Consider the following 13325-nt stretch of genomic DNA (forward strand, 5'->3'; position numbering starts at 1 on the left):
GTGATCAGCGACCCGATAAACCATAAAAACGATACCCATATTGTGTTTTTGACTTTACCCCCTTTGCGCCCCTTTAGGGGTCAAATTTTCAAAAAACCTGAAACATGTATTTAGTCATATGTCTTTAGGACTCTTCCTGTGAAGTTTCGAATAAAATAGTCAAACTAATCTTGTTTCCCCATACAAACTTTGAACCCCCATTTGACCCCCTTAGGAGGTGAATTTTGGAAAATCCTTTCTTAGTGCTCCTCTACACTATATAAGGAACCTACGTGCCAAATTTGAAATCTCTAGGACCAGCGGTTTCGGCTGTGCGTTGATATGTCAGTCAGTCAGTCAGTCAGTCAGTCAGTCAGCTTCTTCTTTTATATATTTAGATAAACCCCATTGCACCACAACAGGGGAGAAGGTATTTCACTTCGGCCTCGTTAGATTTTAAAAACGCTGTATTTATCGTGATCAGCGTTCCGATAAACCATAAAAACGATACCCATATTGATTTTTTGACTTTATCACCCCCTTTTCACCCTTTTAGGGGTTAAATTTTCAAAAAACCTGAAACACGTATTCAATCATATGTCTTAAGGAATCTTCCTGTGAAGTTTCGAATAAAATAGTCAAACTAATCTTGTTTCCCCATACAAACTTTGAACCCCCATTTGACCCCCTTAGGAGGTGAATTTTGGAAAATCCTTTCTTAGTGCTCCTTTACACTATATAAGGAACCTACGTGCCAAATTTGAAATCTCTAGGACCAGCGGTTTCGGCTGTGCGTTGATATGTCAGTCAGTCAGTCAGTCAATATCTTCTTTTATATATTTTTTTGATATTTAAACCTGCACCACAACAGGGGAGAAGGTATTTCACTTCCGCCTCGTTAGATTTTAAAAACGTTGTATTTATCGTGATCAGCGACCCGATAAACCATAAAAACGATACCCATATTGATTTTTTGACTTTATCACTCCTTTTTCACCCTTTTAGGGGTTAAATTTTCAAAAAACCTGAAACTCGTATTCAGTCATATGTCTTAAGGAATCTTCCTGTGAAGTTTCGAATAAAATAGTCAAACTAATCTTGTTTCCCCATACAAACTTTGAACCCCCATTTGACCCCTTTAGGAGGTGAATTTTGGAAAATCCTTTCTTAGTGCTCCTCTACACTATATAAGGAACCTACGTGCCAAATTTGAAATCTCTAGGACCAGCGGTTTCGGCTGTGCGTTGATATGTCAGTCAGTCAGTCAGTCAGTCAGTCAGTCAGCTTCTTCTTTTATATATTTAGATGACTGGGTGCTTTGAGCAAGTGATTAAATCGTCTTTATCCCATTTTGTCAGAGTTCTATAAGTAAATGAAGGCGTTGATATTGTTTAAAATTTATATGAATATCTATGCGTTCAATACGTGGCTAATCCTACTGCCATCCATACCTACTTAATAAATCTACTAAGTAAATCGCTATCATAATGAACCGCCGAACGTTGGTTAATAAAGTAATATCATATGCGAAATTTTGATTGGCAAGTGAAATTCTGATAAGACTTCGACGAAAATGCAAAAGCGACGGAATACCCTTACCATTGGTGTGTCACAATCGTATCGCAATTAAATCGCGCTGACTGTACACCGTAACAACATCCTGCTATTTTTACCAAGTTTCAAAACGGCGCACAAAGTAATGTGCTCCCAGGCGTGAAAGAGATAATTGACTTTCATTCAGCCGCCGTGACGATATAGGGGGAGCTAGTGTTTACCTTTTTTAGGGTTATAGTTTTGAAAGCAGGTTCCCACAACCTTTTTAAAAGCCTGCCCATAAAAATATGACTACTAGTTTTTTCCTGCGGCTTCGCCCGCATACTAAAAGTAATCTTGAACTTTGGACCCCCATTTCACCCCCTTAGGATGTGAATTTTGAAAAATCCTTTCTTAGTGTTCCTCTACACCTTATAAGGAACCTACATGCCAAATTAGGAATCTCTAGGACCAGCGGTTTCGGCTGTGCGTTGATATGTCTTGTCTTTCTTCTTTTATATATATATACATATTACATATACATATTTAGATTGTCAAGAGGGCGATGTTATTCTGATGTTAGCGGTGACAGTTCAGTATATTTAGTTCCAAAATTTTGTATTAAAAGTCGATTTTCTTGACATAGAAGCGAAATAAAACTACTTTTATGTACATAGAACAAAAAACCAACACATAAGAGAGATAGCTCAGATTAGCTGACTTTCATTCGCCCGCCGTAACGATATAGGGGGTCGCCGGTGTTTACCTTTTTTAGGGTTAAACTTTTTACAACATATTTCGCCAACCTTTTTTTGCGACGAAACCATACGATAATATTACATGTGCAGGTAATTCTATACTTACTTACTCGTAGACGTTCGTGTGAAGATGGATATTTTTAATAAAATTGTGTGTCAGAAGTCGATGTTCTTGACATAGTTAGAAACGAAATAAAATGACTCAAGTACATAAAAACGGAGACGTAAAAGAGATAATTCAATTTCATTCACCCGCAGTGACGAGGGGAGTCGGTGTTTACCTTTTTTATGTGAGACTTTATAAGCAGGTTTCCCCTTTTTTGCGTGATCCATTGAGAGTGGGTCGATAATAGTCAATTTATGCAGGACATACCATGCGTGACCTATTGTTATCCGCTGCAGGTAGGCCCTAGTTGTATTTACCAAAAATAGACAAAACATGTTTGACCGAAAATATATTTAAATTATCTCGGTTATATTTAGAAGCGGGCGACTCGCAAAGAGATAAAACTGTCCCCGATGCATAATTAATAATGTAATGTAAACGAGACATAATCGCGTATAACTAAGTTATAAAACTGACCTCCAACGTCGATACGAATAAGTCCCGTTTACAATTTTAATAATGTGTAAAAATCGAGAAAGTTTAAATCAGTGGGCCCGACAGACAGTAATATTTAAAATTCTCTAGTGTTTCGTACATTTAGCGTCACGTTTTCGTCATCTCTACAATATAAATAGGAAGAAGCGACGCCACACCTGTTAGGGAACTCCTAGTACTTACTAAAGTGACCCACTTTAGATGGTGGACGGCATAATTCACTTTACTAAGTCAATAACCCGATATCAATAGCCTAATTCAATCCCGCCGTAGACCACAGGTCAAAGTGGCTTGAAACCATATGAATGTGCTTAACAAATCTCTCGACATGGCGACTTTCTCTTTCTAATTATAATGCCAAGTCTGATGTGTAAGAGAGATAGCGAGGTGTTAAATGAGATATTTCATAACTTCGTTCACGGGTCGCGACGAGTATTGAGTACAGTTTGAATGTGACAATGTTTATTTAACCAGCCGTATGCGACGGAAGTCTTCGCTATTAACCTAGTCGCCGACTGTTGACTGGTGAAGAATCAATCCCACTTCGAAGAGTTCCAAATTTATGGTGTGTCGATGACAATTGATCACTTTTTTATAAAATGCATAGGACCAAGACCTAGTATTTTTATAATTTTGATTGAAGAGATTTGATTGAGAGAGAAATCAGTTTGCAATGAGATAAGGTTTCAACAGATTTGATTTGAATTGAATGACAAAATACACTAAAATGTATCTAATCATTGTCAGTCCTTACCAAGTATCTGACTGTTTGTCTTTGTCACTAATGTGTTCAGGGATATCTACAGAGGGTTTAAAGTAAAACTTACTAACAAGCAGAAGCCACTGCTGCTTCGGATCAGTCCTGTAGTTGATAATCTGGCAGTCAGCGAGCGAAGAGTGCCAGTCGAACATCTTGACGGGCGTGGAATCATCCTCCACAGACTAGTTGTGCGAAATATTTGTCACTAGTGTGTTCAGGGATATCTACAGAGGGTTTTAAGCAAGACTTACCCACAAGCAGAAGCCACTGCTGCTTCGGATCAGTCCTGTAGTTGATAATCTGGCAGTCAGCGAGCGAAGAATGCCGGTCGAACATCTTGACGGGCGTCGAGTCGCCCTCCATAGACCAGTGGTACACTGACATCTTGGTGACCAAGGCAAGTGTGTTCAGGGATATCCACTTCCAGAAAACGACGTCTTCGGTCATGGTGTGGGCCTTCATTTTGGATTTCATCTCGATGTTGAAGATCTGTAGTGTCTTTTGGGCTGTGGACAATACAGTTAGTTTAATGGATTGTTCAAGTGGGTTCTCTGGTACTTTATTTTGTAACCCATTGAGATACGGTTCGTTACATTCAAGTGTCTAATTGAAACTCGACGCTGTACTATGTAATTTCTATGTACGGTTTTTATTATTAATCGAAGGATTTGGTAATTATTATTGGTTAGTATTGACATTAATATGCCCGATGTCGATTCTCTTTCAGATAAATCAGATAGTGTGAGAACTTGCAAGCGATCGATCGGTTGCATTGCATGTGTTAATTCCTCAGCTCAATAATCGGAGGTGGCATTAAACTCCCAAGCAAAGCAACTTCTTGCCTTGCCTATCTGAGTCTTGAATTATTTGCCAAATCGCTGTGGATTTATTCGCAATCGTGGAAATGTTTATTCAAAGACAATGTTCATCCACTTTTTATTGATTTACGAGTACCTATTTCTAATTGAAGAACTTTACGAATTTTATGAGGTATTTAATCAAACTCGTATAAACACAAAAGTACATAATTATATAACTAGGCTGGGTATTAGTTGTTTGTTTGCGTACATACAAGTTTTTGTGTACATTCGCCCACACATTACGCAAATACAATGTTTCTGGGAACTGGGGGTAATGCCAAATTGTTATCTGCACATTTTAACTTTTTTACGATATAAACATGTTTTATTAATGCCCATGTTTAGGTATTCCCAGTTATTTTCCGATGCAAAATTGGGATACTATGAAATAACTATAAGTAGGTACTTAGTTGATTTTGATAACGTATGACTAATGGTAAAGTTAAATTCCTTATCTAGTAATCTTAGGTGTTATCAACAGTCGGTTTATTCTTTATTTACTTATAAAAAAATCATACTAGAAGAATAGACTCAAGGAGAATAATATAGATTTCCGAAAAGAATATTATGTTTTCAGTACCTACAATGAATGGACATTATTTTGTGTGCCCTTTATCTAGATAATCAATTTACGGGAACAGTTCCATGTTCGTGTGAGGTCCTCTTTATGAATTTATTATTAAAAATATTATATTCCTTCTCAACAAAGTCATAAATAACCACAAATAAAAGAAAGTATTTTCTTTAAAGTAGATACCCAAGCATCTGATTTTAGAACAAAGATCAAAAGTGTAACCTTTACTTTTGATCTTTGTTCTAAAATCTGATGCTTAGGTTGTAGTCGTAGTAGTCGAAAATAGCTGAACGAACAAAGATGCTTACCGGCGTCATAAACAGATCTACACCTTATTTTATTTTGCATAAAGGCCTATAAAAACATATCGTTTTAGATACGTACAGAAGGCCTAGCACATGATTGCCTCGAAACTATGTCGCCGCGAGATAGATCACACGTCTTCTTTTTATTGTACTAATGACATAAGGACGGGTAGTCTATCTCGCGGCGACATACTCTCGCGGCAATCATGTGCTAACCATGTTAATGACTCGGTAGGATTATTTCGCTTTGTATGAATTAATACGGAACCGCACATTGATGTTAATTGACTTTTGGCAGTTTAGAGCTCAGGAAGTTCAAGCACCTTGTTGATAAAATTAAAGTGAATAATATTAATATAATGTGGCTTTCCATGAAAGATGGGTAATAAGGACCTATTATAAACTGAACCTACTATAACCATATTATCTTTTTTTTTTCGAGTAGTACCTACGGTTTTTCGATGCTCATCAGCGAAATTCATGGCGCCTCAAGATTGGGAAAGCCGACCCCGCGTAACGGGAAAAGGCGAGGACAAAGAAGAAGTACCTACGGTTTTTGTAAACAAACAATATTTACAGAGGATATAACAATAACAATTAAGCCTACATTAATACATTTATTTCACAGCAGTCTCAAATATACCTTCTTTCATAAAACAATATACACTTTTATTATTTCTGTAATTGTTGTTAGCAGCAACAAGCTAGATATAACATTTTCTACAAAACATGTTCAATATTAAATGAAATGTCGCAAATCGCGAAGCTCCAGAAATCCTTCCAGCCGTAACTGATCGCCCTTCAGAGTCCAATTGCGTTTTTGTTACGACCTGTCCTAATTTTCTCGCCCACGTGGCCAGGCTAATCGATACGGGAGTATCTATACTTTATAGGGACACTTGTAGTACTTGTTTTAATAAAAGGTCAGAGTCAGATGTGGTAATAGATATTTTTAGCTTTGGTTTGTAAATGTGAACATTTGAATACATGCTATTCGATGATGCACTTATTCGAAAAAGTAAGATCGAATTGCCTAGCATGGTATGGTCATGTGATGCGAAGGGGTGAAAGTCATGTGACTCATGTGACGAGAAAGGTATTATGAATGAATGTGGAAGAAAGTAACGGGAGAGGAAAAGGTAAAAAGGATTGCGTGGGAGATGATATCAAAGAAAAGCAAGTGACGGCCCGGCCACGACATTGGTCTAAGCGCGACCATACGTGCGAATGAAAAGTCCGATCACTGTGTCTCGCTCCAATGTATGGCCGCCGCTCACCGCTGTCGCGCTTAGACCAATGTCGTGGCCGGGCCGTGAATGATGTGATGACGGGACGGGAGATACAGAGATTACAGAGGTACGCAAGAGGAAGACATGCTGCGCCGTTTCCGAATGACTGGAATAAGGGCAAGCGAATGTCGACACACATATTTAAAGTCTCTTCTCTGCAGCTGACTTTATATTATGATCCCTTTAAGACGCCTTTCTGTATACAAAATACATAGTCATTTTGATTCTAGTGACCGACAGAAACATATTTCTTGAACCGGAGGTTAGGTATTCTAGATTCGGTCGAAACCATATAAAAAAATTATATACATATACGAGTATATACATAAGGTAATCATTATATTTTAACCGCCTATACCTAATGTTTTGCCATATTTTCCCTGGCCGTTGACCTTGATAGGCATAGCATATTCTTAAAAATATTTCTACGTATACGTAGAAATATTTTTAAGAATATGCTATGCCTATCAAGGTCAATCGAAAGTGACATCAACATCGCCGGTCAAGTACAAATAAGCAAGGGTTCTCCTTTTCCGGTATGAAAATTAATTGTACAATAAAGTACAAACTTTGTAGTAGAAATACACATTTTTAGCTGTAGTAAAAGTTGGGGATATTTTGGCAAAGACATTTTCTCAAATATGCAATGAAATATTGTCTTTACGTTCCTTAAAATGGGCTGGGAAGTATCGCTTTTTGGGCGCAACAACTCGAGAGGACTGTAAAGGGATTTCATATTATTTTTTAGGCCTAGGCCTGCAAAGTAACTTTTTTTTATAAAATATTGTCCTTTAGAGCATTTTTTTTATTTCATTGTATGTTTGAGAAAAGCACTATACATGCCTCGGCGTGAAAACGGATTCCCGGCCTCGTATCCCTATCCGTATATACCCACTTGGCCGGAAATCCTCATTTTCCCGGCCTCTGATGTAATGTACTATTAAAATGATTGCGCCCGTAATAGAGTTAGCATAGCGACCTTGTACGGTCAAGGACTTTTAGGGTTCACGTTCAAGCTAATTCAGTTCTCCATGTTGATATACGACATGATTTTCATGCCTACCTGTTATAAAATAAACTCTAAGAGCTCAAGAATGAAAGAAAACGATTTTTTTAATACATAGCGAACCCATACTTTTATTTTACGATCGTGTCCGTCGAATGAACACGTATGGAATTTAAAACGCACTGACGCATAAGTAATATGACAGTGACTCGGGCATAAAACAAGAATGGGTTATGTGAAATTAATAACTTAGGGCCACCCCTGAATTTCAATGACTTCTTTATAAATATTGTCTGTATACAACAAGAAATGTGGTGATTTTTGTGATGTTCAATATTTCTTATACAGTTTTTATTTGTAGACTTCAAATGCCAAAAATACCTAATTCATCAAAAAATGGCAGCTACACGTTCTGTTTCCTTTATGGAGACTAGAAGAAATCAGACCCTTTAGCACAACTTCCCTTGTCGCGCGCGAGTCCATACATCAAGCGCGACTTCAAGTATGGACTCACGGGCGACAAGGCAAGTTGTGCTAGAGAGTCAGAAGAGATCCCTTATAGAGATAAGTTCGCATTTGTACCTCTGTTCCTGTAAACTGTAGGTACATATATAAATCTGTTGTACACAATAAAGTGATTACTACTACTTATACTACTAAGTACTACTACTAGAACGTGTTGCTGTTGCTGCATGTTGATCCTGACTGTAGCTAAATTACTGCCTTTATCAGTAAAGGCTAAGTTAGATCAAAGGTTTTTAAGCTGACAAAAGCGGTGCAAAAGGGGGCGTCGCGACACTTCAAGAGTATGCGCGACGCAACAGAATGGCTTCCGCAAAAAAATTGCAATTCCTAGCACTATAACCTTCTTTATAGCTTGAACTTTTAGAGACAGGGGTACCGAGTGCTTTAAAATTTCTTAAAATCTCGATGTTCAATGAAGTTCTCTGAACGATTCCAACGAGCGAGCATATAAACTAACACTAACATACGAGTAAAAAGATCCTACAGTCCTTAGTAAAGCAAAAATCCTAGTTTACTACGTACTTTTTAGGGTTCCGTATACTAAAATTAAAATTTTGAAAAAACCCCCGACCGCGACATAATGGACCGATTTTCATGAAACATGGCTAAGAACACTCCCGACTAACTCAGCTTTCAAACAAAAAAAACTAAATCGAAATCGGTTCACCCGTTCGGGAGCTACGGTGCCACAGACAGACACACACACAGACAGACAGACACGTCAAACTTATAACACCCCGTCGTTTTTGCGTCGGGGGTTAAAAAAGGTAAAAAAGGAACCCTTATGATGCGGCTCTATCCGTCTGTCTGTCACATTACTTAATATATCGAGAACTACTTATGCTATCGATATGAAATTTGGAATACTCTACAAATTGAAAATATTTTTCATCGTGCATAGCCGGGTCCACACGGCGAGGCACGTCGCGACTCGCGAGGCAATTTTCTCGAGCGGAAAACGTGCTATGTAGACGTGCCTCAGCCGAGGCAGGGCAGGTTGCTCGGCCGAACAAAACGCATGTGCATTTGCCGGGCGAAGAAACTGCGACGTGTCTCGCTCTGAGTGTACCCGGCTAATGGCCAAAACTATTGTTAAAGCCGCTGTACACATGGGGCCAACGGTTGGACCAACCCTTGGTGGAACCCCTTGGCCAAGCGTGTAGAGGGCTACTTGGCCGTATGTTGGCAGTTGGCGCTAGCGCTGGCCGGCCAACCGACTGGTGTCGGTTTTTTGTCCACACATCAAAGGATCTTGGCGCCAATGGCCAACTGCTTTCACACGTTGGCGCCTCATTCAGTTTGTCGTCAGCCGTCAGAGAGGACAGTAGTGAAAGATTTACGAAAATAATAAGATTATCTATACCAATAATAGTGTTGATTTTAGGAAATACAATACCCTTGCAAATGAATGACCTAGAATTATCTAGCCTTTTCCATTCTATGTCCATCTTTTATGAAGGGCCAATGCCAAGTGATTGGTTCACCAATGTGTAAACAGCGACTCTTATCTGGGCCAAGGGGGTGCTCCAAGGGTTGGTCCAAACGTTGGCCCCATGTGTACAGCGGCCATTACGTGTTTTGACGTCGAACAAAGAGGAAATGCCTTATTTACGTAGTCTTAATTGTAGGGTCACAAAAACAGTTCCAATAATTCAAAGGTCAGTTGACGCGGGGCGTGTTGCCAACAGTAAACAATAACGAACGCACAGAATTCGGGGTAATGTATGCATGAGTCAGCCGGCCTGTTATCTTTATCCCGATAGGGGCGGCTTTATGCGTGATGTAACCAAGTTATTAAAAAGTTGGTGTGTTGTGATGTGACAACTAGTTAGAAATGTTCATTGGATGTGAAAGATCAATTTACAACTAGTATGTATTGTATTGAAGTATTATATACAGTTTTGTCTCTTTTCTGTAACAAAAACTGAAAACTATTGAGAATATACATGATATTGATTTAATAATTTATGCACGAAATATTTAAAAGGCAGGTAAGAACCAATTGCCTACTATATTTCGTTTCCTAAGTATGTCTTTACTGCAGCCTGAATAGAATGGATTCTCAAAACACGAATCAAAATTAATTTTCAAAAAGATGCGCGTTTCCCTCTCCCTGTCAGGGCGTGTTGCTTTACCGTGGCACATCTTGGCCATTTGCGACGGAAAGGAGTTGTCTTGTGGCGCCGCTCGCACTGAGTGTACGCGCCTTTTAAAGAAGTACACCACACAAACCTGTGGCCTGAACTATGTAACTCTGTATTAGGGTCATTTTTTTTTAAAGTTGTCCACCTCCACCCCACTTTTTTTTTGGATTTGGAAATTTTTTTGTGGACATTTTTTTCTCCTATCAGCACGGGAAGCATGGGCGACCATGCTTCCCGTGCAGGATTCTGAGTATGAATCGCGTAAAAAATACCTGACAATTTTGAAAAATTAATAACAATATTATCAAGATAAATTTAATCAAAACACTTGAATATTCCATAAGTTTTCTGTGGGCCCCCTCCTACATAACTCTAACCAAACTATACTTTGTTTATTTTGAGCCCACATCCATGACTGATAATGGTAACCAGCCAATTGTGTCTGGAGGCAGTTTTTATAATACTCGCTGTGTTATCACTTGTGCTAAAGTTCTAATAATTGCTTCCTGATAACAGTAGGCAGTAAAGGGAATAAAAAGCAATTTAAATTGTGAGTTGGAGACTCACTCCTCATATTTTTTTAATTCTGTTTTAAATACTGAGATAAAGTAAAAATAATAGTTATTTGTTATACAAGGGGGCAAAGTTGTATTTTAACACCAATATTTTTGTGGATCTTATCAATAATTGAAGAATGGCAATGCATGTATACAAACAGATGATTTTCTATTATTTGATCTCAAGAGAAGATTAATATCACTGATTAGATAAAAATGTTACATACACCAAGCAACTCATTAATGTTACTTAATGCATGATAAAGTTACAGCAGGAAAGGTTTGTACAACCACAGAAACTTATCAACACCACAAAAATACATTCTAAAAACACTTTCAGTTTTTCTTAAGGTATATATCTCTTTAGGATAGTCCAGGTGTATACAACCAGTTCTCTAGGCATTGCGTAACCTGAATGAGTTAGGAACTGCCCCAGGTAACTATAGCAACCAGCAAAAACAAAAAATCTTACCTTCAACACCAGCCTTCCCCTTCAGTGCAATAACCTTGCTGGCCGGATTCATTATAGCTGAATCAGCACTGATCGGCCTTCTTATAGGATTGGTTGGGTCCGCCATATCGATGATGACCACTTCTGCAGTCTCTCCGACTTTCTCCCGGACGCAGATGAACTTGTCTGACTCCATTGTGAGGGTGTTGAAGGAAATGGAAGCTGGATTGATGCCAACATTTGTGAGCTGTAACAATTACATTCATTATTGTTTGACAAACTGATTTATTACTTATGGTTGAAGACAGAAGGATGTAAATACTATATAAGAAGTAATGGTTTGTATGTCCATTTAATTTAAAGCCCTAAGTAATATTGTTGTTTAATAATATGGCTTATCTTAATGATAATGCTTTTTGTTTGGCAGAGTATACCAGATCAACACTAGTTTATGATAAAAGACATATTACATACTTATTTTAAAGTCAACATTATGAATCATCATCATTATCATTATGAGATTTTCATTGTCCATTGCTAAGCACAGGCCTCTCTTCTAGTATGCCACTTGTCCCATTATGAGTATGAGAACTGACTTTATGAGAGGTTTTTAAAATTTAATTAGAATAAATGTTTAAAACAAACTAAATTTACCAATTAAGTGGGTAGCTGGAACTTTAAATGCCTAGTTGGTACTTTGCAAGCTCAGTTTGCAATCTATTTATTAAGAGTTTATTTTAAAAAACAAACAATAAAGACCAAAAGCATTATTCATTATCTTTATCTTGTGTAAATGATATAATTTTGTTCTTTGTCAATAATACAAATTCTGTTAAGTACTAGGTTCCCTCTCAGTATGATACTTTTATTTTTATTAGATTCCTATAAGATTTGAAAACTTGTGAATTCAAGTAAGATAGTAAGGGGCGCCTCTTGAGACTATGAATGAAATATGTTATCAATGAATGTGTAAAGTGAGTAAAGATTTTTCATTCAAAGTAAAAGTTGGCATGGAGGAATTCTATGAATTTAAGTGAGTGAAAGCGCGGGATTGACCTGGCTAATGAGTTTTGGCAACGATTTGGAAACATATGATACAGAGGTGAATGTGGAGCAAATCAATACCGGGCACCCACTCCCGACGGCGCAAGCAGGGGGTGGAAACTGTCAACCGTAATTGCGCAATGTCACTACCAGCTACTATTGTTCCATATCCGACATAATAACGCGGTAAACATCCATCAGACACCCTCTGCTCGTCACCTGAATCATCTATCATCGCCGTCAAGCCGCTATACGTCTATGTTCATCGAATCGATGGGCGTACATACCTGCAGGTGCTCCTGGAACCGAATAGGCAATACTTGCGCCATGGCTGCTAGATCTTCACTCTAACTAGACCGATTTAAATTACACGCGACTCTTCCAAATCGCAGTCTGAAATGATAACACAAAAAATTCTTTTCACTGCTGTCTCATCGGAAAACACTTTTGACAATCAACATGGCGTTCTCGAAAGCGAGAATGACAACGGCCGAATATCTATGAAATAATTTATGGATTTATAATGACGTAGCTATTTATTCACTCACACAATCGATTTATTTCTACATTAAGGAAAAATAGGACTTGATAACTTCTTTAATATGTAGAGAAATTACGAAAAATTCTACAACACCCGCAGCTGCCACATATACAAATGAAATGGCAGATATCAGAGAGAAAAAGAAAGGTAGACTAAGCGATGAGTAATCGATGCATTCACAATCAATTTGTGAATGGTTGGCTTTTATTTAGAAGAATTATACCATAAAATAAAGTTTAATGTTGTTAGGAAAAGAATAGAAATCTACTTGATTTATTTTCTTTTATGAAAATTTATAATAATATTCTGATTCTTAATAAAACTTCTAGCAACACTGACCCGCATGGGATACCCGCCCAAAAAAAATCAAACAAAACAAAAAGAAATCAAGAAGTGTA

At 37.9% G+C, this 13325-nt stretch overlaps 1 protein-coding gene across 3 annotated transcripts in view; it reads right to left on the minus strand.

Annotated features, from left to right (window-relative positions):
• LOC125242145 (clathrin heavy chain-like) overlaps positions 1-13079 on the minus strand; it is a 54146-nt gene extending 41067 nt beyond the window's left edge. For 2 of the 3 annotated variants that reach the window (XM_048150854.1, XM_048150853.1), the window contains exons 1-4: positions 12935-13079; positions 12674-12779; positions 11364-11589; positions 3883-4137 (exon numbers count right to left, since the gene is read on the minus strand). In XM_048150854.1, coding sequence (XP_048006811.1) covers positions 3883-4137; positions 11364-11589; positions 12674-12715 — 523 coding nt within the window. In that variant the 5' untranslated portion in view covers positions 12716-12779; positions 12935-13079. Of the gene's footprint in view, positions 1-3698; positions 3796-3882; positions 4138-11363; positions 11590-12673; positions 12780-12934 lie in introns of those variants that run through there. The other variant, XM_048150855.1, reaches the window with a different exon arrangement.
• Positions 13080-13325: the final 246 nt, after the last annotated feature.

This window comes from Leguminivora glycinivorella, unplaced genomic scaffold (assembly GCF_023078275.1).
Source record: "Leguminivora glycinivorella isolate SPB_JAAS2020 unplaced genomic scaffold, LegGlyc_1.1 Scaffold10, whole genome shotgun sequence".
Taxonomy (NCBI): Eukaryota; Metazoa; Arthropoda; class Insecta; order Lepidoptera; family Tortricidae; genus Leguminivora; species Leguminivora glycinivorella.